The sequence below is a fragment of the Oryza brachyantha genome, chromosome 5 (genome assembly GCF_000231095.2).
Source record: "Oryza brachyantha chromosome 5, ObraRS2, whole genome shotgun sequence".
NCBI classification, from domain to species: domain Eukaryota; kingdom Viridiplantae; phylum Streptophyta; class Magnoliopsida; order Poales; family Poaceae; genus Oryza; species Oryza brachyantha.
Window position 1 is genome coordinate 12,413,986 of NC_023167.2, and position 24,356 is coordinate 12,438,341.

Consider the following 24,356-nt stretch of genomic DNA (forward strand, 5'->3'; position numbering starts at 1 on the left):
TATAAAAAGCGGCCATTTTGCTCGTTATCCAGCAACAAGCTAAGATGAGAAGCAGCATGTCGACGCCGAGAGCGGCGAGCCTGGCCAAGAAGGCGGCGCTGGCGCTGGCCGTCCTGGCCGCGGCGCTCGCGACGGCGGCGCGCGCCGAGCAGTGCGGCGTGCAGGCCGGCGGCGCTTTGTGCCCGAACTGCCTGTGCTGCAGCCGGTGGGGGTGGTGTGGCAAGACCTCCGAATACTGCGGCGACGGCTGCCAGAGCCAGTGCAGCGGCTGCGGCCCGACGCCGCCGACGCCCGACGGCGTGGGCTCCATCGTGCCCAGGGACCTGTTCCAGCGGCTCCTGCTCCACCGCAACGACGCGGCGTGCCCCGCCCGCTGGTTCTACACCTACGACGCGTTCATCGCCGCCGCCGCCGCGTTCCCGGCGTTCGGCGGCACCGGCAGCACCGAGACGCGGAAGCGTGAGGTCGCCGCGTTCCTGGGCCAGACCTCCCACGAGACCACCGGCGGGTGGCCGACCGCGCCCGACGGCCCCTTCTCCTGGGGCTACTGCTTCAAGCAGGAGCAGAACCCGCCGTCCGACTACTGCCAGCCATCGGCGGAGTGGCCGTGCGCCCCCGGCCGGCAGTACTACGGCCGCGGCCCGATCCAACTCTCCTTGTAAGCACCACCCCATGGTCGCATGCACTTCACTAGCTTGCACCCGTTTTGAGTTCTTGGCTTGGATACTGATCTGATCTCTGACAACGTCGCCGGCGGCGGCGAACTCAGCAACTTCAACTACGGTCCAGCGGGGCGGGCGATCGGCGTGGACCTCCTGAACAACCCGGACCTGGTGGCGACGGACCCGGTGGTGTCGTTCAAGACGGCGCTGTGGTTCTGGATGACGCCGCAGGCGCCCAAGCCGTCGAGCCACGACGTGATCACGGGGCAGTGGGCGCCGTCGCCGGCCGACATCTCGGGCGGCCGGCTGCCCGGCTACGGCGTGATCACCAACATCGTCAACGGCGGGCTGGAGTGCGGGCACGGCGCCGACGACCGGGTGGCCGACCGGATCGGGTTCTACCAGCGGTACTGCGACGTGTTCGGCGTCAGCTACGGCAGCAACCTCGACTGCTACAGCCAGAGGCCGTTCAACAGCGGCTCGTCGGTCGGGTTGGGGGCGGAGCAGTGACGAGAGAAAAAAAAATTGGAACATTACTGCCGGTGAACGAGCTCCATAGCTCAGTTCACGATGTTAATAAAGCCCGGGTGTGGGTTAGTAAACTGGAGGTTGTTTAATTGGTTCAAGCCTCGCCCATCTATCTATTATCTATTAGATAGATATACTCCCTCCATATTTTTTTCTACGACGCCGTTAACTTTTTGGTCCACATTTGACCATTCGTCTTATAAAAAAAATTATATAATTATTAATTATTTTGTTATAATATGATTTATTATTATAGGAGCTTTAAGTATGCATTATAATTTTACATATTTGGATATAAATTTTGAATAAGACGAATGGTCAAACGTAATCCTAATAGCGTAATACATATTAAAATATGGAGAGAATAATACGTTATCTCGTTCCGCAATGGGATCCCATGATTCCTACCACGTATGGAAGCCTATACCGTTGGAACAATATACTGTAATATAACGTTTTCGATACATAGAAGTAACATGAAAATGAGTCATCATGTTCACTCTCATAAACTAGAAAAAATCTTACATTACTCAAAAAACAAATAGAATCCATCAATAAATAAATAAATAAATAAATAATAAGTAATAAGGTTCAGGTGTAAATACAGTTTAGAAAAATCCAAAATTTGTATGAAAATTTTTAAAAATAATTAATATTGTGTGAAGAGTTCATCTATAATTGTAAACCATCTAAAATTTCAGTTAAAAACAAGTAATATTAAAAGAAAGAATTATATATAAATATAATTTAGAAGTATCTAAAATGTGAATTAGAAAATAAATAACGCAAAAAAGAGTGTAGATAATTCATGTATGAATACAATACTGAGAATTAAAAAAATTAAAATGAGGTTCCAAGTAGAACTACAATTTTGAAAAAAAAAATCTAAAATTCGAATTAAAAACTAAGAAATAATCAATATCAAAATTATGTATATAGGCAATTTATAATAATGCCAGCCACGTAATATATGTGGACCACCGTGTTAGTTATTGAATATGTAAACACGGTGAACTCTCGTGCGATACTATCATCCTGAGACAATATTTGCAACGGACTCAACGAAACAATACGTGCAAAATGAAAAAAAAAAGAGAGAAAAGAAAAGGTTCCAACGTGATGAAAACGATGTGCGCATCATTACTACTTTGTGTTATAATTTATAATGTAAGATGTTGATTTTTTAGTTACAGTGTTTGAATATTGTACAAATATAAAAATAACATTGTGTTTAAAATTCTTTTAATAATATACTAAGTCATAAGCAACATAAATGATATTTCTATAATTTTTAAAAATAAAATAAATGATCAAACATTAAAAAGAAAGAAAGGTAAACATCGTTTTATAGCTTGGAGCTGTGGGCAAGAGGAGAAGAGAAGATCGGCCTCTTTGGTCCAGTGTGGGCTTTCCGACCGGTTCGGGGGGCAAACACCGCCCGAGTCCAGCGCTGCATTCGGCCAGGCCGCCGGACGAGGTGCCAGTTCGGTGCAAGCTTACTGGGCCAAGGGCATCTGGTTGGGCCGCTTGGAGATGAACAAGCCGTGCTGGCCTGAGTCATGGCCTACACGGGTTAAGCCCTTCCTATCTTTTCTAACACCGGAGAAGACCGATTTTTTTGAATTTTGAATTTTATTTATTAAATAATTTACAAAATTAAATTTTATTTCAAAAATTCATAAATCTAACCTCCTGCCGTCCTCTCAGAGGGCGGAATGCCTACGTGGCAGACGGTGGGCCGGCCGGCACAGACGGGCGGCGGATGGCGATATTTTTCATTTAGATCCTTTCCGCCCTCTGTAAGGGCAGTAAAGACCTAAATGTAAAATTGCCGCGCGCGCCCGGGATTTTTCGATTGAACCATGGTTTCATATGTATATGTATAGTGTATGTTATTACTTAATCACATTTACTACCTTGGTCTAGTGGTCGTTGCCCCCCTCTTCTATCTAGAAGACCCAAGGTCGAATCCTTGTAGGAGCCCGCCGTCCGCCACATAGGCATTCCGTCCTATAGAAGAGGGGAACACTAAGCTAAGATAATGTTTGTGACTAAGCAATTACACATATGTATCAAACGACGGTTCAATCGAAAATTCCTGGGCGGGCACATGCTGTCGTCATCACCCGTCTGTGCCGGACGGCGCCTATAGGAGGGCAGGAGGTTAGATTTGTGAATTTTTGAAATAAAAATTTAATTTTGTAAATTATTTAATAAATAAAATTCAAAATTCAAAAAATTCGCACAACCGAGCCAAACTCAATTATTCGGTTTACTCGATTCAATTATTCGGTATTTAAGAAAAATCAACTATCTAAAACTTAGGACTGAATCATGTTGAAAAAAAAAATCAAGACCGGGCAATTAGCTATAACCAAAACATATGATAGTTTGAGGAGAAAAAAATCAAGCAAATAACGATAAAAATTTAGTACTAGCATTTCTCCTTTTTTATAAGGTGTTGTCTAAATTAAATAGAACATGATAATAACAAACGATATATAGTTTGATAATTTGCCAAGATAGCATCGATTATACCCGCTTTTACTTTCAACTTAAGCTCTAAATTACAAAGATTACTGTAACTATATCATATTTTTGTAATTTCGGTTAGTTCAGTCATTTCGGTTAATGAAGAATGATGACCGAATTAATTTCGGTTAGTGAAATGCTAACCAAATTTCGGTCTCGGTTATTTTGGTTTGGTATCTTGGTCTTGGTTATTTCTGTCTATCCCTTATATTTTATATTTTAGTATTGAGTCTCGCTCTTCTCAGATGTGGGATTACTGACTACATGTAGACTCATATAGCTGTTGACCTCCCATATTAACCATTCAAAGTTGTTAGATAGGAGTAAATTAGACGATTTGTTTTCATTCCTTTTGGATGATTTACGGTGCGTACTCTTTTCAAAACGAAACCTAAAGAAACCGGACCGCTTCTACCGACAGAACCGATCGGCCACTCGCCCATCCCTACCGTAGTGCAAGTAAAAACCACGTATTTATAAATAAAAAATAATTTACTAATAAATTTTTTATATACATATTTCTAGTGATCTAAAAGCTAAGGTCAGAAAATAAACTAAGTAAGAAACTCCAAAATCAACTCTAAATTTAATATTAAAAAATTAAATTTTAGTTTATCAGCATAAGCATAAGCGAAAAGACAAGGGAGGTTCAGCAATCCGTCACATATCGTTGATCCGTCTTGCATTAGTCTTTGACGAACTTATAATTTCTGTTATTAGCGATTAATCAGACATTTTGCGTCTAAACAATAGTAATCAGCGTGATTACAACGTCCCCTACAACATTAGCATCCCATTAACTTTGATCTCTAGCATTTGGTGCATCACTACGACGGTTGGGATATATACTTTAATACATGGTGGCTAATATCGGTGATTCTATTTAAAAGTAGTACAAATATACTCCACATCTCAAAATAAATTAATCCGTAAAATTTAAATTTTGTGTCAAAATAAATTAACCTTTACATTCTTGCCTACCTTCAGTTAAAAAAAAAAGAGGGAAATATCACTTCAATACTGTCGGCTTACCGACCATCAACCTACCTGGCTACCCATATATATATAAGAGGTATAACAATATTTTTTCTACAGTTGTATTGGGGACGTATACATGCATGTATTTATTTTGGGACACGACTAGTGCAGTTCAAACTATCCGTCTATTTGAAACAAACCTATTGGTTTCTAACACTTGGCACGGGTTCAGGCTGTTGATAACAAAGTGATCAATGTGCTGATTCATCTCTATGACGGTGTTTAGTTAGGGAAATGAAAATTTTTGAATATCACATTAAACGTTTGACTGGACGTCGGAAGGGTTTTTGGACACGAATGAAAAAACGAATTTTCCGGCTCGCCTAGAAACCGCGAGACGAATCTTTTGAGCCTAATTAATCTGTTATTAACATATGTAGGTACTGTAACACTTATGGCTAATCATAGACTAATTAGGCTCAAAAGATTAGTCTCAGAGTTTCTCACATAACTGTACAATTAGTTTTTTGTTTTTCTATGTTTAGTGCTCTATTTAGGTGTTCACAGATTTAACGCAGAGAAATATTTCGGAACTAAACAGTGCCTATATATCCCCTAGACGTACATTTTTGATGTTACCTTAAGATCGAAATCGTGTAAGTCATCCGCAAACGAAGATCATTTTTTTAGTTTTTAGATATAATGCTTTGACTCTTCGTCTTATTTAAATTTTTTTGTGATTAATATTTTTATTGTTATTACATGATAAAATATAAATAGTACTTTATATATGATTAATTTTTTAAAGTTTTTTATAATTTTTTAAATAAGACGAATGGTCTCAGCGTTAAACACATAAATCGAAAAATGAGTTATTACGATACGGAGGCAGTACTGATTGCCAGCAATAAACACAGCGGTTAATCACAACGTTTTTTTATTTCTTCTAACCTCACCTAACCAGATGTTGAAGTCCATGCGTTGGCGTGATTGACAGAGCACAGGAAAACCCTGTGTTTTTCGCATGTGCATGGCATCAAATCACCCGGGGAGAACGCATTTGATAATCCGAATTAGTACGAGGCTACGACCTAGGCAGCCTAGGAGGACGGCATCGCCTCGTCGCCTAAAATAATTAAGGCCTGTTTAGTCAAAAACTTTTCCAAAAATATTATTTTTGAATATATAAATAAAACAATAAATATATATGAACATTAAAAACTAATTACATAGTTATGAAGAAAATCGTGAGACGAATCTTTTAAGCCTAATTAGAACGTGATTAGCTATAAGTGCTACAGTAACCGACATGTGCTAATGACAGATTAATTAGTCTGAAAAGATTTCTCTCGTGATTTCCAGTCGAAATCTGAAATTTATTTTATAATTAGACTATGTTTAGAACTTTAAATTGTGAGACGAATCTTTTAAGCCTAATTAGAACGTGATTAGCTATAAGTGCTACAGTAACCGACTTGTGCTAATGACAGATTAATTAGTCTGAAAAGATTCCTCTCGTGATTTCCAGTCGAAATTTGAAATTTATTTTATAATTAGACTATGTTTAGAACTTTAAATATATGTCTAAAAACTTAATGCAATGTTTTTACAAAATATTTTTGCAAATAAACAAGGCCTAAGTACACGGGCTGCGCGGAACACGAGCTAAAATGATTAATTTGTTGCTTCTGTTTGCTGACATGCACGCGAGCGGCGGGTACGTAGCAGCATCCAGCAACAGGGGACGCAGCCTCTGATGATGCAGCGCGTGGTGTACCGTGAGCGCAAGAGATAATATGTGACGTGAAGATTTAGAAGCACGGTAAATTTCACTAGTAGTAGTAGCAGCAGCAACATCGTTTTCTACCGTACCAAAAGGGAGAGGACGACGTGACAGCTGAGGTGATCGTTGAGCTTGTCCAGATTATCGGAGGCGTCGTTACGACTCGGTGAAGGGACGCGGGACGGGCCGACGGGATGATGCTTGTGCAGAGATTCGATGCCGATCGAGCAATGCGCTACCGTATTCAGGGGGTGTCTAGGGGCTGTTTTAGTTCGAAAAAAAAAATTTGCTCGGAAGATATGTCACATTAAATGATCGAGCCGATGTCGGATGTGGTTTTTATATACGAATGAAAAAATAAATTTTACGGCTAACCTGAAAACCACGAGACGGATTTTTTGAGCTTAATTAATCTATCATTAGCACATGTTGGTACTGTAGCACTTATGGCTAATCATGTACTAGGTAGGCTCAAAACATCCGTCTCAAAATTTCTTCTGTAACTATGTAATTAGTTTTTTGGTTTATCTATATTTAATACTTTATTTAGGTGTCCAAAGATTCGATGTGATGTTTTTTTAAAAAAATTGAACTAAACAAGTCCTAAAAGTTGGTGAAATAAAAATTTTTACATATCACATCAGCGTTTGACCAGATGTCGAAAAGGGTTTTCGGACAAAAATGAAAAAACGAATTTTATGGCTAGCATGGAAACCGCGACACGAATCTTTTGAGCCTAATTAATCCGTCATTAGTGCATGTGGGTTACCGTAGCACTTATGACTAATCATATACTAATTAGGCTCAAAAGATTCGTCTCATAATTTCTCACGTAACTGTGTAATTAGTTTTTGATTTATCTATGTTTAATACTCTATTTAGATGTTCAAAGATTTAATATGATGTTTTTAGATGAAAATTTTTGGGAACTAAACGAAGCCTAGCGAAAACATTACGATCAGAACAAGGCATCCTCAGAGTGTGCAGGGGTGGGACAGGGGTGGTAATCTGCCTATTTTTTTAATAAATTTTAACTTTTTCGTTTAAAATGGGTTGGAGCTAAATATTACTACTATATAGTTTTGAGCTAAAGTTCTTAAATAGCATCGTGAAAAAACCAAGGGCCTTGGCTCACTCCTAGGTGGGACGTTCGGTTTTTTTGGGTTAATCAACTCGATTGTTTCAGTAAATTGGTTTTTGCAAAACAAAACTTAAGAGAAGTTCTAAAATCTCATAGCCGAGCAAAAAAACTACTCGCTCGGTCTCATAAGGTAAGACATTATAAGGTAAGACATTTGATTTTTTTTTGCAACATTTGATCATTCGTATTATTCAAATATTTAGTACAAATATAAAAAATAACAAATCATGTTTAAAATTCTTTTGATAATAAAGTAAGTAACAAGCAAAATAAATAATATTTTTATAATTTTTTAAATAAAACAAATGATTAAATATTACAAACCAAAAAAAAGTCAAACATCTAAGACGGAGGAAACGGAGGAATTACCAAATAAAATCAGTTTGGTTTTGTCAGGCTCAGTTTTCCACCGAAGATGCGTATCGTAGCCTACAATCTGCGCCGCGGATCTTCCTGTGCAGCCAGTAGCAAGCGCCGCTCGATCTAATCGATCTAGGATGTGAGGCAATGCAGCTACTCGATTTGCTTGATGAAGGAAACATGGAGGCACATAAAAGAACTGGTGGGGCTTGGTTCTTGTGCTGTTGGACCAGAAGCATCTGAACAGATCGGTTTAGTTGGTGCCCTCGGTTCACGTTATATCTTAAAATGGGATCAGTTTGGTCTAGACATCGGTTTGTCGATATTTTTTGCTCACCGCTCGTCTGAATGATTGCCATTGCAGTATTGCACACTATGCCATATGGAAGCAGGGTTCAGATAGAATTCTTTTTCCGGTCCAGCAGTGGGGGTAGGTACCAAAATACCGATGGTTCGTTGGCGTAGATCTGATGACTCAAAATTGTTGGTACTGGTAGAACCTTGCTATCAGGGAGGTGGCATCGATGTAGGGTTTGCTAAATGGAAGGGTGATATTGTCTTTTGGCCTTAAGTGATGGGCTGTAAGCCTGTAAAGTTGAAGGTAATTAAACCCGAAATTCACAAATAGACAACGTTGAGGGGGCTGGAACCCTAGACGATGGCTTATCGATTCACCGATGCCGGCCGTGATGGATAGATGATTAACTAGCTGCGAGCAATTTTACGGTTCCTGTGAACGTATCAGAAGGTATCATTTTTTAATATAAATATTAGTATCTCTTGGTATCTTAGGTACTACGAGGCACTAAATTTTACACTAAAATTTTAGTATCTCGGTACTACTCAAGTATTGTAAAATTATTTTTTTTGCTAGATGTTCCATAAACAACACATAACAGAAGTTCAATACACTAAAAAAAATCAAAATTAACCTCTTCCATCAACTACGGTGGTAGAGACACATGGGGCGTATTAGGGACAAGGTGTCAGGCGTCTGGAGCGGAAGGATGCATTGGCTGTGGCTGCACTATCTTTGCCACGGAGAAGGACACGCTGGGGAGAGCACAGGCTACGGTGATGGCGGTACCGGCTCTCAGGGTTCTCGTTACCGGGGTAACCGGCTGTCCCGCGGAGACTTGGTACGATATGTACCGTGGTTTTGAGTTTAAATTTGAGTAGAAGTAAAAATTTTTGAGGAAATTTAATGTAAAAAAATATGTTGTATAGGTTGATATATAATATAGTTTTGTCAAAAAAATTCCTTAAAAAATGTATTTTCGGCGCAATTAAAAATCATAACAAAAATTTCGGAGGAAAAAATAAAAATAGCCTATTGCAAATAATATTTCGTAAAAAGATGGTTAATAATATTTTATTGTTGAGACATTATTAATTTGCACTAGACACACGTTGTACATACTATTGAAATATAAATATACAATGATGGATATAGGAAAATATGCATAGAGAAAAATTATATGTACATGTTAGTACATATTTTGTTCGTAATTATGGGTAGTAGGTATATTTATGACACAACAATTAAAATAAAGTTGTTGTTACTCGTTATTGATGTGAATTATTTGGTGAAGTGTGATATAAAATGGTATGTTGCAATGTCAAGAATTTAGAAAATGTCATATCAAAATTTTCTTGTTTTTCTATAACATGTCCTAAATGTCACAAATATAGTCACAAAATGTTTTTCTTAATTTTCTATATTTTTCAGATTTTTTAAAGTTTTTTTGCATTTGACATCTCAATTTTTTTTAAATATTCTCCTCCCTGCGGTTTTGTCGCGGTAACCGCGGTTTTCGCAGCCGAAACCGCGTGGTTTTGCACGGTCTCCGTCATTCTCATGCGTTGTTTCGGCACGTATTAGCCGGTTACTGTGCGAAATCGTGCGGTAAGCTCGCAAAATCGCGCGGTAACCGTGACAAACCGTTCGGTTACCGAATTTACCGACAAGGTTTGAATTTAAATTTTTGATTTTCAAATTCATCGCGGTTTTTGCCGGATCCACGGGTACCGTGCGGTAACCGTGCTACCGCGGTGTCGTGGCAGGACGGCAGGAACGGGAACGAGAACCCTGGTACCGGTACCTCAAGGTATAAACCGTTGGACCGGAACAAAGCTCGGGCTCAAAATATTGTACTTAAAATTTTGAAATCTAGGATTTACCCATGTATCTTGTTAGATGGTGTCATGACCATTCTTTTTTTCAATCTAGCAAAGATTTGTTTAAATTTCCTTTTTTTTTGAAATACCCAAAACCTCGGAATGTTATTACCAAAAGTTTATGAGTTTATAAATAATTCAATCCTCTCCGCAGAGTATAGGCTGTGCAAATGGTAGAACCAGCTTGATGAACTGATGAAGTTGCAGAAGTCTGAAGTAATCAGGGAACCAAATTAGTGGATCTTCTGCCAAGGGGGCTTGAAGCCTTAACGTTCCTCTCTGATTGATGGAAGATGACACAGCTGTACAGAGTTGTAAGGAGGCAAAAAAACAAAAAAACAAAAAAACAAAAAACAAAAACACGAGAAAGACGATGGATCAATGGCCGAATCTTGTTTGTTATATTTCATCAAAACAGTTATAAAAGAGTTTTTTTTAAAAAAAAGGACAAGATAAATTAATGTCTGATATATCGTTTTAAAAACACAATAACTTTAAGTTTGATTTTGATTAGTTGCAAAAAAATATGACGTATTTGTGGGTGATATACCACACATTTATGTGACATATCATGTCGATTTTTAAACTTCTTTTATAATTGTTTAAACGGTATGCAAAAACAATGAAACATCCCCTTAAGGAATTAGCATCCCTTCCCATTCTGCTGTTTCGAATTAACCTGCTACTCTTTCAGATAGCAACAACTTCAGAAATATAGCCACAGCATTTGTTAATGGTGTATAAAATCTCATACGCTTGTATTATTGTCGTCCTCATTTGCAAACATGTAACCATTTTCATTCCGTCGTGGAGGACCCGATGGATCCAAAAGTAACTCCTCACTGTAAATTCCACATATTGTATTATGTTTTTATTTTACGCTATTAACTTTTGTCTAAGTTTAGCCGTTTATTTTATTTTAAAAATTACATAATTATTAGTTAGAACAACTTTGTCATTCTTGAAAAAGTACTATGATGTACTATATTTGTACAATTTGGTACATCCAATTACTTTATACTTTGAGATGTCAAATTCTTAAGCGTAAATTTTAGTACGTATAGATAGTTGGAGGATGTTAAATATCGCCCTTAATAAAGCACTGATAGGTATTATATTTTCTAGCGTCAAATTTCGGTATCTCCAGTTCCTCTGTATCTCGAAGCATCAAAATTTTTGAGCGTAAATTTTGGTATATGTAGGTACTTTTATCAAGGACAGTAAAATTGTCCGATAAAATTACTCTATAATTATTTTGTTATAATTTAATTCATTAGTAAAAATAACTTATAATCGTACATATTTAATACAAATTTTAAATATAATAAATAATCTATATCTGAAAAGCAACCATGTCAAATATAAAACAACGTTGGGAGTAAATACAGTGCATAGTTATCCTTCGTGCTTTATATAATCAAAGATAGTGGTCAAGATGACAGTTGAGCGGTCACAATCTTAGCAATCACCACCAAACTCCGTGCAGCGTGCAGGCGTGCACCGAGAGGAGAAAACTCGAGCTCGCTAGCGAAGTCCATTCGGAGTAGCAACGAGCCAGCAAGAGCTGCTTATAAGAGCTGGAGGTTTCGCGCCATCTCTACCACCTCGGAATCAAGAACGAGAACTCCCAGGCCATCCATGAACGCGACGACGAAGGTACTGGCCCTCCTCGTGGCCGCCGCGGCCTTGGCGGCGCACGCAGGCGCCGAGCAGTGCGGCTCGCAGGCCGGTGGCGCGCTGTGTCCGAACTGCCTCTGCTGCAGCCGCTTCGGCTGGTGCGGCTCCACGTCCGACTACTGCGGCGACGGCTGCCAGAGCCAGTGCGACGGCTGCGGCGGCGGCGGAGGAGGTGGTGGCGGCGGTGGTGGGGGAGGGGGAGGTGGTGGCGGCGCGGTGGAGTCGATTGTGTCTAAGGAACTCTTCGAGCAGCTGCTGCTCCACCGCAACGACGCGGCGTGCCCCGCCAGAGGGTTCTACACCTACGACGCCTTCGTCACCGCCGCCGCCGCGTTCCCCGACTTCGCCTCGATGGGGGACGACGACGAGGCGCGCAAGCGTGAGGTCGCCGCGTTCCTGGGCCAGACCTCCCACGAGACCACGGGCGGGTGGCCGACCGCGCCCGACGGCCCCTTCTCGTGGGGCTACTGCTTCAAGGAGGAGGTCGGCGCCGCGGCCGACTACTGCGTCCCCAGCGCCGAGTGGCCGTGCGCGCCGGGGAAGAAGTACTTCGGCCGCGGCCCCATCCAGCTCTCCTAGTAAGCACCACGTCGCAACACGCATCCATGCATTATTCCATCCATGCACATCAAGTTTCCATTGTACGATCGAATTCTCAGCACGAACGGATCAATGGTTCGGTTTTTGGACTTTTTTTGTTTGATCGATCAGCAACTACAACTACGGGCCGGCCGGAGAGGCCATCGGCGAGGACCTCCTGAACAACCCGGAGCTGGTGGCGACGGACCCGGTGGTGTCGTTCAAGACGGCGCTGTGGTTCTGGATGACGCCGCAGGCGCCCAAGCCGTCGTGCCACGACGTGGTCACGGGGCGGTGGACGCCGACCTCGGGGGACGTCGCGGCGGGGCGGGTGCCCGGGTACGGCGTGATCACCAACATCATCAACGGCGGGCTGGAGTGCGGCCACGGCCCCGACGACCGGGTGGCGAACCGGATCGGCTTCTACCAGCGCTACTGCGACGTCCTCGGCATCGGCTACGGGAGCAACCTCGACTGCTACGGCCAGAGGCCGTTCAACAGCGGGTTCGCCGCGCTGTGAACAGCTTCTCGCCGCCGGCGGCCGGCCGGTAAAAATAAGTGCGCTTTGCCGCTCGATCCTGTACGTGTCGTCGTCGTACACTCGGTGCTTACAATGTACAATGCCGTATGCATGGCGGGAAGATGCGCTGTAATAAGCCTTCGAGAAACACATGTGCTGATATGCATGTGCCCGTCCAGAATAAATAAACGTATGATAATAAAGTTATCTTGATCATGCGAAATTTGGGTCCCAAATTTGGATTGTTATTATCTGAATTTGTCATCTCTTTCTATAGCACACAAGAAAGAAAATAAAAAATACGTTTCCTCTCCCACCTTAGAGCTGGTGCTATATAGCTCCTTCGTCTCATTTATCCAATAACTGCACTTTCGGTTTGACATGCACCTACCAGCCTACCAGGTCACCACTACGACTGTTCATATATATGGTTTATCCTTTCAGACGAGGAAGAAGATGGTCATGTGGTCTCCTATATACCCGTCTTCTTCATCACTTGGTGTAACCTGATACAATCACTTGTACTCCCCCTCCACCCCTCTTATTCTCATTTTTTGTATGCTCGTAATATATTCAGGTAGGGAAACTCCCTCCCTGATCTTTCAAAAAATAAAAAGATATTCACGCCATGCATTTGGCATCTCGGAAACCATCAGACAGAGGCACAGAGCCACAGAAACCTGAGATCGGTTTAGGCGGTTAAATCAGAAAATATAACATCACAAGAAATTTTCTACTACCAAATTTTAATTTATAGCATACTCTGAGTGCTACTGAAGTACCTCAACATTACTGGCTCAGTAACTAACAAATGACATATGAGGTTGATCATAAGCATGCACCTGGTAGCTAGTAGTGATTTACAGAATCTTCTAACCTATTCTTTGGCCAAAATGAAGAGGAGATCTTTTCGGTGTTTGAATTCAAAAGGAGTAAAATTCCAACGTTCAACAGCAAAATTTACTTTTTTCTAAGGTAATTAAGTATTAGTAGATGTACTTAGGTTGGAAGTGTAAAAGAATAATTTCACAAAAGGGCAAAAAAGTCAAAAAAAAGAAATAGTACCATGTCAGTACGGTTAGAGTGAAATAAAAGGTATCGACGTGATTTACGTACGGCCAACATGATTTGCGTGATTTTTTTGGTTTAAATTTTCTTTTCAAGTATGACATGATTTGTGTGACTTTTTTTTTGAAAAGATTTGCACGATCATGTGAATAAAGAGGTTGGATGCAGTTAATGCTTTAATGCCCAAAATCATGTGAATACATAGTTCGGATACAGGTTGATGCGATCTCTATATACGAAAGTTGTTCAGTTTCTCTAAATAGAAACGTGCCACGTGGCACTACCCACTGCCCAGGAAATGAGAGGACAACGCTTGGCCCTGTACTAGCAATGAGAGGGAGGCACAAGTCAACAAGGTTGAAGGGCAGCCCGCCAGGCACCAGGCCGCACCGCTCGCAAAATAAAATCTTCTTATCAAAGTTCCCAAAATTATATCTCCTCTGAATTTTTTAATTCATTGTGACTTACCTTCTTCTCGAATAATGAGTGTCGAGTAACAAATATTTAAGTTTAACTAGCCTATAATATTTCATCAAATATCATTGGCTAATAAATAATCCTAATAAACCTTTATACTTCTTCTAATTTTTTTAATTAACGTTGTTCACTTTTAATCTATGATTGGCTATGTGTCTTATTAAAAAAACTACATAATTATTAATTATTTTATTATGATTTGATTTATTACTAAAATAGCTTTAAGTATAATTTATAATTATACATATTTAAAAAAAATAAATGGTCTAACATAAATCTAAAAATTAATTGCGTCATTTTAAAAAAATCAAAGGTGCGCGCGGCAATGCTGTGCGTTGTTTCTAGTCCGAAATTTGATAATATTTTTTGCTCTTCGATTTATTTGTATTAATCTTGAATCCATATCTAGCTTTGCATGTTGGCCACCTATGTATCGACGGGAACTTCTCTCATGTTCACGACCAAATCTTTTAACAGATCAGGCCAAGCAACTATCTACCGATCTTACTCCTCCATGAGGGACAAACCATAAAGGAAAAATATTTGTGTAGACACAAAAAAACCATGAAACCGATCTTCCTTATTTCTAACTCAACTGAGAAAACCCAAAAATGGATGATTATTTTGCATAGTATTATAGTAAGAAAAAGAATGATCTTCCTCAATCCCTCCTCGACTGAAAAACGCTAAAGATGGATTATTTGCATAGTAAGAATAAGGCATGATTGCTCCTGTTTGCAACCGACGACCAAAAGCACGATACTTCTTTAAGATGGATATTTTTTTAGTTATCGATGCTAAACACAATTGACACTAAATTACCTATATAATCATACCATTAGCATCTATTATAGTACTCCCTTCATTTTTTTATGATGCCATTGATTTTTAGGTTCACGTTTGATCATTCGTCTTATTCAAAAAAATTATATAATTATTAATTATTTTGTTATAATATGATTTATTGTTACAGAAACTTTATATGCATTATGATTTTGCATATTTGGATATAAATTTTGAATAAGACGAATGGTCAAACGTGATTCAAAAATCAACGACGCCATACGTATATATGAAGGGAGTATTTTTTCCATACCTTATCTCTTACTATCTTTCAAAGCGACACCCCCCCCCCCCCCCCCCCCCCGGATCACTCGACGTGTATCGTACGTTCTCTCTTATACATATCGAAGTTACTAATTGTTTTTTTCTTCTTCAGATCAGAGACATCAGACATTGGTTGCATAACTACATTCATTTCGCAGGATGCTATAGTTTCCTGCTGGAGAGATTCTACCCGACGAACAACATCACTTTCTCCGATCTGCATCACTTCATGTTGCTCTTCGTAACTGCTTCTGCAAAAGAGTGTTGCAATCCATTGAAAAAATGTTGCCAGGTTAAGAACGTACCCAATTCAATTGTTAGTAACACAAAGTAAATGACCGTGTTAAATAGAGAGGTACATGAATTCTTCTTCTATCCACAAAACAAACATTGAACTATTGAATAGACAAGCGCGTGTGTGAATTTTATATCTACCACACAAAGAGATGGATCGTGTAAGCGGAGAGATCTGGGTAGTTTTAACGCAAGCTTTCCGACGAATCAAACCAGAGCATGGCTCGATCTGGCTTATTGAGCCCGGATGCATGTCACTACGAATCTGCGAAGACAAGATGGTCGTTTTCACTACTGTTCTATCTCTTCATCCAGTTTAATTCATACCCTGTGGATTCGATCAGGCATCCATGAATCGGAGGCCTTAATAAAACCAAAGCAGATGCAGGAGATGAAAAATGAGCGCTCACCCTTGTGCCGCAAAAAAAATACTGTGTACTGTACACGCTTGCTACGTTCTCTTTCTCGCTTTTGTACGTTTGATGTTAGTGACTTTTATGTCTAATTTTGATCATTCATTTTATTTAAAAAAATTACATAATTATTATTTATATTATTATGATTTGTTTTATTATCAAAAGAGCATTAAATATGAATTATAATTTGCATATAAATTTGAATAAGACAAGTGATTAAACAAATATTTAAAAATAAATTGTATTAATTGTCACACATTAAAAACTGAAGAGAGAGTATTAAGCCAGATAGCTCCAGACTGATCAAATGTCCATCGATCTAGTCATCCGCAATAAAACTAATGTCGAGATGCGAGGGGAAATTGTTTTAAACTTTTAGGGATATCCCTTTATTTATTGCGTGTTATCTAAATAATTATTAAAAAATTAAAAACAAATTATGAAGATAGATTAATTGTAAATATACAACTCCACAAATATACAAGTTCAAATATGACTTCTATAATACATAATAAAAATAACAAATATATGATTGTGAGTATACGTATACTATTTAAAGTTTAATTTGTTATTTTTATTATATATTGTAGAATTCATATTTTAACCAATGGGTTTGTGTACTGATATATCTCATATTAATTTATCTTTATAATTTTTTTAATAACTAGATATCATGTAACAAATAAGAGAACGTCTCCGCGAGAGTTTAAAGTGACTCTGAGATGCGAGCACACTCCTCTGCCCATGAATGCATGACCTCTATATATAGGACGGCCATGCAGTTTGTGTCTTCATCACTAGCCAGACAGTGCCTACTGAGTCAAAACTAGTGCAAAAGAGAGAGAGAGAGAGAATCATCTGGTCATGATCGCAGCAAGAGCTGCAAACCTGGTGGCCATGCGGGCCCTGGCGCTGGCCGTGCTAGTCCTCACCTGCGCCGCGGCGACGGCGCGCGCCGAACAGTGCGGCTGGCAGGCCCGCGGCGCGCGGTGCCCCAACAGACTCTGCTGCAGCCAGTGGGGATGGTGCGGCCTCAGCGACGAGTACTGCAAAGGCGGCTGCCAGAGCCAGTGCCGCGCCGGCGAGCCCGTGCCCGTGCAGGGAGCTGGCGGCGGGGGCCGCGCCGGCGTGGCGTCCGTCGTGACGGCGGACCAGTTCGAGCGCATGCTGTCCCACCGCGACGACGCGGCGTGCCCCGCCCGCGGGTTCTACACCTACCGCGCCTTCGTCGCCGCGGCCGGCGCGTTCCCGGCCTTCGCCGCCACGGGCGACGCCGACGCCCGGAGGCGGGAGGTCGCCGCGTTCCTGGCGCAGACTTCCCACGCCACCTTTGGTTCGCGCGTAAACATACTGTACAGTAGAATATACTACGTACAGTACAGCCACAAGTATACGTACGTACGTACATACATACTGGAAGTCATATACATGAGAACGCATGTGTCACTGCAGGTGGGCCCTACTCGTGGGGCTACTGCTACAAGGAGGTGGAGGGTGCCACGTCAGACTTCTGCGTGCCGAACGCGCGCTGGCCGTGCGCTCCCGGCAAAGCATACCACGCACGCGGGCCAATGCAAATCGCATAGTAAGAGAACTCGAGGATTCGAACACTGAAATATCGCAAGAATAAACGAGATATTCTCAATTTTCATCGACGAGAACGAGAGTTCAATTTCGAAGCTTGAATCAGCCAGGATGATTCAAATAACCAGAAGTATCTAAAAGTAAATTTCAATTTCAATTTCAATTTCAGCAACTACAACTATGGGGCGGCCGGGGAGGCGATCGGCGCCGACCTGCTGGGCAGCCCGGAGCTGGTGGCGACGGACCCGACGGTGGCGTTCAAGACGGCGCTGTGGCTGTGGATGACCCCACGGTCCGCGGGCCAGCCGTCGCCCCACGCCGCCGTCACGGGGCAGTGGGCTCCGACGCCCGCGGACCGCGCGGCCGGCCGCGCGCCGGGCTACGGGCTCGCCACGAACATCCTCACCGGCGGGCTCCAGTGCGCCGCCGGAGGCGACGGCGGCGCCGACCGGGCCGCCTTCTACAGGCGCTACTGCGACGTGCTCGGCGTCAGCTACGGGCCCAACCTGGACTGCCACGGCCAGGCGCCGTTCGACGGGGACATCGTGTCGTCGTCGGCGGCGGCGGCGAACTAGACATCTCTGTGCCGCCGTGCCCGTGCCGGCCCCGAATAAAAAACTGCGCGCCGCGTACGGCGCGCGTACGACACGTTCGCTCCGCTCTGCATCCGGAGCGAGCGAGCGAGTTTGCTACGTATGCTGTGGTTTCGGGCGAGGAATTCTTCATGGATCTGTGAAAGCCCGTATGTATTATGCATGGTCTCATGACATGATCATGGTATGAATAAAGTAGTGTCGATCTTCTTGAACGTATTTCCTCATGGTATGATCCGGTAGCGACGGCTCCTGCTTGTTCTTGGCACCGCTGTAAGCCTGTAATGATGGAAGAATCGAGGAAGAGCTTACCAACAGAGCAGAAGAGGAATCCAATGGCAGCTGCAGCCTCCGGCCTTCCGAAGAGATACCCAGCGCCAGCCTCGAGCACCTCTCGCCACCTCGCCGGGCATCGTCGGATCCTCGCCAACGTTAATTCATTAAAGAAAATCTTACTCGCGCTGTTCGCAACTGCACCTAGATTCTAAACTCTCGATAGAACGTCACTCATGTCAACTAAATAGTTATAAAATAATTTTAAAAAAATTATAAAATATATTAATATTCTATATGTCACTGCACCAACATGCAAGTTTAAATATATTTTCTATAATTTATAACAAAAATAAAAAATTTAAACTCTTAATAATATACGTATATTCACGGTCATATATATATTTTTTTATAATTTGTTGAAGATATATTTAAACTCATATGTTTATCGAGTTGTATATTTAGTACTTCCTCCGTTACGTTATCCATTTCGTAACGTAAGATGTTTGACTTTTTTTTAATGTTTGATCATTATTTTTTTTATTCAAAAAATTATGAAAATGTCATTTATTTTGTTTGTGACTTAGTTTATTATCGAAATAATTTTAACCACAACTTATCATTTTTTGTATTTGTACTACTTTTTGAATAAGACGAACAGATTTGCTCTGGTCCAATAAAAAGTATCTCGAGGTATCAGTAACTCAAGTTACTAAATCATTTCCTACCATTGGATCTAGCTAAGTAGGATATGCACTGTTAAATCCAACGATCAGAAACGATTTGGTACCACGTACCGGTAACTTGAGGTACTTTTTATTGAACGATAGCAAATCTCAAAGACGAATGGTAAAATGTTAAAAAAATCAAACATCTTAATTTATGAAATAGAGATAATGTTAATCTATCTTTACAAAAAATGTTAGTACCCATTTAGACGACGTACACTATATGAGAAGATGTCTAGTTAAGATTTTAGAACAGTTACCTGGTCGCAGGACGTAGGGAACTAGACCATGTACGGTGGGGCGTGGTGTGGTGTAATTAGAGGGGGTTGCTATTTCGGTGGACGGGCCGGGTGCGTGACTTGTTGGCTCACGGGCCAAATTTACAGCGTTGCTGATGTTTTCCTCCACTAGACTTTTATTATTGGTCTCTCCATTTTGTCTCGTGAACCTTTTATTCTCTGTCAACTATAACTGTACAACTTTCAACAAAAAGAAATCTACTTTCAAAAAAATATATTATCTAGTCTTTTCAAAAAAACTATAAAGTATGTGTAACTATAAGTCTATAACTGGTATATAATTTAAAGTGTTTTTATTTAAAAAGGTAAAAAATCACAGGGTAGTGGAGCGGTAGAATATGTTGCCGGCGTGAAGCTCCTCACTCGTCCACGAGTTTTTTTTTCCCTTCATCCCTGTTTGAGAGCAAATTTCTTGTTGTTGTTGGACAGAAAGTCAGAAACCCAGTACTTCCGTTCTATTCGTCGAATGGATCGCCGTACGTACGGAAACACATCTTGTTTATGTATGCATTGTATTCTCCCTTTTCGGAGCGTGTTAGGTGTACAGGGGTGTTTAGATGGCAACATTTAGAAATGTCACATCAGACGATTGATCGAATGTTGAAAGCGGTTTTTGGACACGAATGAAAAAATGAATTTCACGGCTCGTCTGGAAACCGCGAGACAAATCTTTTGAGCCTAATTATACCGTAATTAGCACATATTTGTTACTGTAGCACTTATGGCTAATCATGGACTAATTAGTCTCAAAAAATTCATCTCGCGATTTCTTTCATAACTGTGCAATTAGTTTTTTAGTTTATCTATGTTTAATACTTTATTTAAATGTCCAAAGATTTGATACGATGTTTTTAGAGTAACTTTTTAAAAACTAAACAAAACCTTAGCTTTTGTTTCCATTTGCAAGCCACACACGTACGTACGTACGTACGTAACGTACCTAGCTAGCTACGTACCGCCGTTGCTACGCTCTCGCTCGCTCTAAAAGCCACGTAGTACAACCTTCGGTCACACCCCTGCCGTGTAACACCGGTCTCGGTGAAAGTTGTATGAACAGCAAATAGGGTGTATTTTTTATGATATGGTAACATATTAATGAAAAGAGATAAACCATATATGCAGAGTTAGATAGCTTATGTCTTGCATGTAACTTAGAAAACAATAATAGATAAAACTATACATTAAGAGAGGGATGTTTTATCCTAGTCCAAACATTTTTAGATAACATGTTACTCTAACAAATAATGTTCATAAAATGGTCAAACTGTGTAAGCTCCGATTCGTGCGTGCGGTCGAGCGACGTGGACGAAGTTATGACGCACGGGTAATCGCGCATGCACATTTTGGCTGATTGTTTGATATTTTTTTTAAAAAAAAACAAACGTCATATTTATAAATAAAATTAATCTATGAATAAAAATTGCATATGTATATATATTTTTAGCGATTTAAATACCAAGACTAAAAAATAAGCTACAGTGAAAAATCTAAAATTATATTCTAAATTTAAAAATGGAAATTTAAATTTTGTCTTATAACCATGAGCAAAAGCAAAATGATTGGATGTTTGTTTCTTAAAAGTAAGTTTTATAATAAAGATGAATGTCACATAAATAACATATCACCTCTAAACTACTTTTAGCACATTGATTTTAACAAATGATTAATCAATATATTATTTTTATTTTTTCTTTTGAACATTGAGTAGAAGTTACTCTTTATATGAGAGGTGACTTATTCTATCACCTCTCTTCTGTACAGTACCTCACCATTTAATTCCACGCGTCATTTTAGTGTTTGTGTTCAAAAGACTTACTATAGTACTTGCTCTAGAGCATTACTTTGTTGAATAATGGTGCACAGTGCGTATCCTGCGCCGCGCCGTTGATGTCTGACCATCTTGCACCCATGTAGTATGTGCGCACAATTAACACTGTTCCTTCCTCTCTCTTTTTTTAAAGCCTATTGACATTGTTCTTGATTTCGTGTCCCGATATATATATATATCTTAGACGTGAAGCGAGTAGCTACACAAGTATACATATTTTTTTCTCTTTTCTAATAGAAAGTACGAGCTCTGTACATGTAGTTGTATAATTCATACGAGATTTAATAGTGTTTATATTTTCTGTTGGATGGAAGCAGAAATAGTTATGAAAATGTTTTTCATCATGAACGTGCAGGGGTAGCTACACCTGTTAGATCTAATTTTCATATTATATATATGTATATATGTATGTATCACCATCCGGAGCACTTCGTGGATCAACGAATCAATCAATCAAGGGCCTGATCGAAACGCAGGCCGATCGACTGAAATATTTGCCGTACTGAGTTCGCCATGGGCGACGACGCCGGAATCACGCCGACGCTGCCCCGCTGCCTCCTCGTCTTCCTCGCCGCCGTCGCCGTGGCCGCCGCTTCGGCCGAGGAGAACGGCGGCGCGGGATGGCACGTGTCCCCGTCGCCATCGCCGTCCCCTTCGGTGGTGTCGTCGTCGCGCGCGCGGACGTCGAAGCACCACCCGTGCCTGGAGAACCCGCCGAACATGACGGAGAACACCGGCGGGGAGGCCGGCGAGGTCGTCCACGACTACGGCGGCCTGGAGGCCTACGTCACCGGCTCCCGCCGCTTCCACCTCGCCGTCATCCTCGTCTCCGACTACTACGGTCAGTGCATCCATGCATGCCGCTTGCCTACCCGGAACCCGGAGATGATAGCCAGTACTTAGTACTACCTAAGTTAGGATCGATAGCACGAGAGTAGTTACACTGTCCGTACCATCTGATAAAATTCTCTCCTTCCGCAGCATGAAGTTGTTGAACTTGATCACACGTCTTATTCAAAAAATTATATAAATATACAAAATATAAGTTATAATTAAAATATATTTAGTAATAAGTTCAATCAAAATAAAATAAATTTATATGTTTTTAAAATAAGATAAATGATCAAACTTATGAATAAAAATTTAATGATATCATCAATTAAAATACGGGAAATATTTATTATGGCTGACGTCGTTGGCACTTCATCTTTTGCAGGTTTCCGAGCACCAAAACTGAGGTACGTACTCACAAGTTATTTTCTAAATACTCCATGAATATATATTACACAAATTCGTCTCGTGTAGCCGCCTCGCCTTATGAACTCACTTTTATTTTCCATGTTTTTTCGTTTTTTTCATGTTTTCTATTTTTTTCATGTTTTCGTTTTTTTGCTTGAGTTGAAGGAAAATAGCGGACAAAGTTGCGCTTCGTGGATACTGCGTTGTGGTTCCTGATTTGTTGTTCGGAGACCCTTACACGGATGATCCGGCGAGGCCATTTGAGGAGTGGATCAAGACTCACTCTCCGGTTTGTTTCTTTGGTCACCATGCCTTTCATGTATTTTACCTCTTGATTACTTTACATTACTGAGAACAGTAGAACGTACACTAAGAAATTATTTGATGAAAAACTCGTCCATGTTCTAATGCAATTTTTATCATATGAATGTTAACTGAATCACCCAATCTCAGAACATGAAGGATAAATTTATGTATTGTTGGTTGCTGTTGCGCAGGTGGAAGCAGCTGAAAAGACTAAACCCCTTATTGCGGCTATGAAGAAAGATGGGATGTCTTCTATTGGGATCGGAGGCTATTGCTGGGGTGGTGAGTCATTCAGTTAAACAACATGAACACTAAAAGTTTTTGCTTTCTTATTGCGTAAATCTGAATCAATCTCCTTTCTTCTATTTTCCTTTTTGTGCCAGAGATGCATGTTCATCCTTCCAACTCAGTATCTTAACTTTTCTCTTTAATTCTCAACAGGAAAGGTGGCCACGGAAATATCGAAAACCAAAGAAACCAAAGTAGCAGTCATTTCGCATCCTGCGCTAGTGGTTGTGGAAGACATGAACGGTACAGAATATAATATATTGATCTCTTCTTCATTTTAGCAAAACTTAACCCTAAAATCCTAAACTGTTCAGTAGTTATTTGTCTCTAAACTTTCTGAGTTTTTTTTTTTTGGTGATGTTCAGAGGTTAAAATCCCCATTGAAATTCTTGGAGGTGAGCTTGATACTTTGTCTCCACCAAAGCTAGCGCACCAGTTTGAGGATGCCTTAGATAAGAACAAAAGGGTAAAAGTTCCAACTGATTTCACTTTTATACCCGGTTTAAATCATCGGCTGTAATTGCATTTACAGATTAATTTGCAACCATGTTCAGATGATTTAAGTTTAACTTAACCAAAGTTAGCTTAGCGTGAACACTCGTGTGGTTGCAGGTTGATCACTTCGTGAAGATCTTTCCGAAGGCACCCCATGGCTTCGCTTGCAGATACAACACCAGCGATCCGTTCGCCGTCAGAACTGCAGACGAAGCTCGAGTTGACATGGTTAAATGGTTCGACAAGTATCTGAAACTCTGAGACAGCTGGGAGCTTCAGCTGCACGAATCCTTGGACTTGGATACATCCAATAAATAAGAAAAAGACTACTATGTGCTGCCCTGAGCCCCTGATGTATCCGATAAATTAGAAATTAATTGTGCAGCTTACATAATTATCAAAATTCTCTAAAGCACCTGGTTT

At 40.8% G+C, this 24,356-nt stretch overlaps 4 protein-coding genes across 4 annotated transcripts; all 4 read left to right on the forward strand.

Annotated features, from left to right (window-relative positions):
- Window positions 1-53: 53 nt before the first annotated feature.
- On the forward strand, window positions 54-1,254 carry LOC102708623 (chitinase 2). Its single transcript, XM_006655233.3, has 2 exons — window positions 54-658; window positions 770-1,254. Exons 1-2 carry the CDS (start codon window positions 57-59, stop codon window positions 1,170-1,172), a joined length of 1,005 nt encoding a protein of 334 aa, XP_006655296.2. The 5' UTR covers window positions 54-56; the 3' UTR covers window positions 1,173-1,254.
- A 10,464-nt stretch (window positions 1,255-11,718) lies between these two features.
- Window positions 11,719-13,243, forward strand: LOC102708900 (chitinase 9). Its single transcript, XM_040524642.1, has 2 exons — window positions 11,719-12,417; window positions 12,551-13,243. Exons 1-2 carry the CDS (start codon window positions 11,801-11,803, stop codon window positions 12,936-12,938), a joined length of 1,005 nt encoding a protein of 334 aa, XP_040380576.1. The 5' UTR covers window positions 11,719-11,800; the 3' UTR covers window positions 12,939-13,243.
- A 3,829-nt stretch (window positions 13,244-17,072) lies between these two features.
- Window positions 17,073-18,696, forward strand: LOC102709180 (chitinase 7-like). Its single transcript, XM_040524641.1, has 3 exons — window positions 17,073-17,633; window positions 17,753-17,885; window positions 18,054-18,696. The coding sequence occupies exons 1-3, from the start codon at window positions 17,165-17,167 to the stop codon at window positions 18,457-18,459; spliced, it is 1,008 nt and encodes a 335-aa protein (XP_040380575.1). The 5' UTR covers window positions 17,073-17,164; the 3' UTR covers window positions 18,460-18,696.
- A 3,342-nt stretch (window positions 18,697-22,038) lies between these two features.
- LOC102709467 (endo-1,3;1,4-beta-D-glucanase-like) lies at window positions 22,039-24,345 on the forward strand. The gene is made up of 7 exons (XM_015837528.2): window positions 22,039-22,446; window positions 22,822-22,843; window positions 23,010-23,133; window positions 23,342-23,432; window positions 23,592-23,681; window positions 23,804-23,904; window positions 24,051-24,345. The coding sequence occupies exons 1-7, from the start codon at window positions 22,119-22,121 to the stop codon at window positions 24,192-24,194; spliced, it is 900 nt and encodes a 299-aa protein (XP_015693014.1). The 5' UTR covers window positions 22,039-22,118; the 3' UTR covers window positions 24,195-24,345.
- Window positions 24,346-24,356: the final 11 nt, after the last annotated feature.

What these genes read in the sequence shown, in the direction of transcription:
- LOC102708623 (XM_006655233.3), top strand. Translation starts at nt 57, where the DNA reads ATGTCGACGCCGAGAGCGGCGAGCCTGGCCAAGAAGGCGGCGCTGGCG. An exon ending in GGCCCGATCCAACTCTCCTT is followed by an intron (nt 659 to 769) that starts GTAAGCACCACC and finishes CGGCGAACTCAG; the next exon opens with CAACTTCAACTACGGTCCAG.
- LOC102708900 (XM_040524642.1), top strand. Translation starts at nt 11,801, where the DNA reads ATGAACGCGACGACGAAGGTACTGGCCCTCCTCGTGGCCGCCGCGGCC. An exon ending in GGCCCCATCCAGCTCTCCTA is followed by an intron (nt 12,418 to 12,550) that starts GTAAGCACCACG and finishes TTGATCGATCAG; the next exon opens with CAACTACAACTACGGGCCGG.
- LOC102709180 (XM_040524641.1), top strand. Translation starts at nt 17,165, where the DNA reads ATGATCGCAGCAAGAGCTGCAAACCTGGTGGCCATGCGGGCCCTGGCG. An exon ending in GACTTCCCACGCCACCTTTG is followed by an intron (nt 17,634 to 17,752) that starts GTTCGCGCGTAA and finishes GTGTCACTGCAG; the next exon opens with GTGGGCCCTACTCGTGGGGC. An exon ending in GGGCCAATGCAAATCGCATA is followed by an intron (nt 17,886 to 18,053) that starts GTAAGAGAACTC and finishes TTTCAATTTCAG; the next exon opens with CAACTACAACTATGGGGCGG.
- LOC102709467 (XM_015837528.2), top strand. Translation starts at nt 22,119, where the DNA reads ATGGGCGACGACGCCGGAATCACGCCGACGCTGCCCCGCTGCCTCCTC. An exon ending in GGTTGTGGAAGACATGAACG is followed by an intron (nt 23,682 to 23,803) that starts GTACAGAATATA and finishes GGTGATGTTCAG; the next exon opens with AGGTTAAAATCCCCATTGAA. An exon ending in CCTTAGATAAGAACAAAAGG is followed by an intron (nt 23,905 to 24,050) that starts GTAAAAGTTCCA and finishes GTGTGGTTGCAG; the next exon opens with GTTGATCACTTCGTGAAGAT.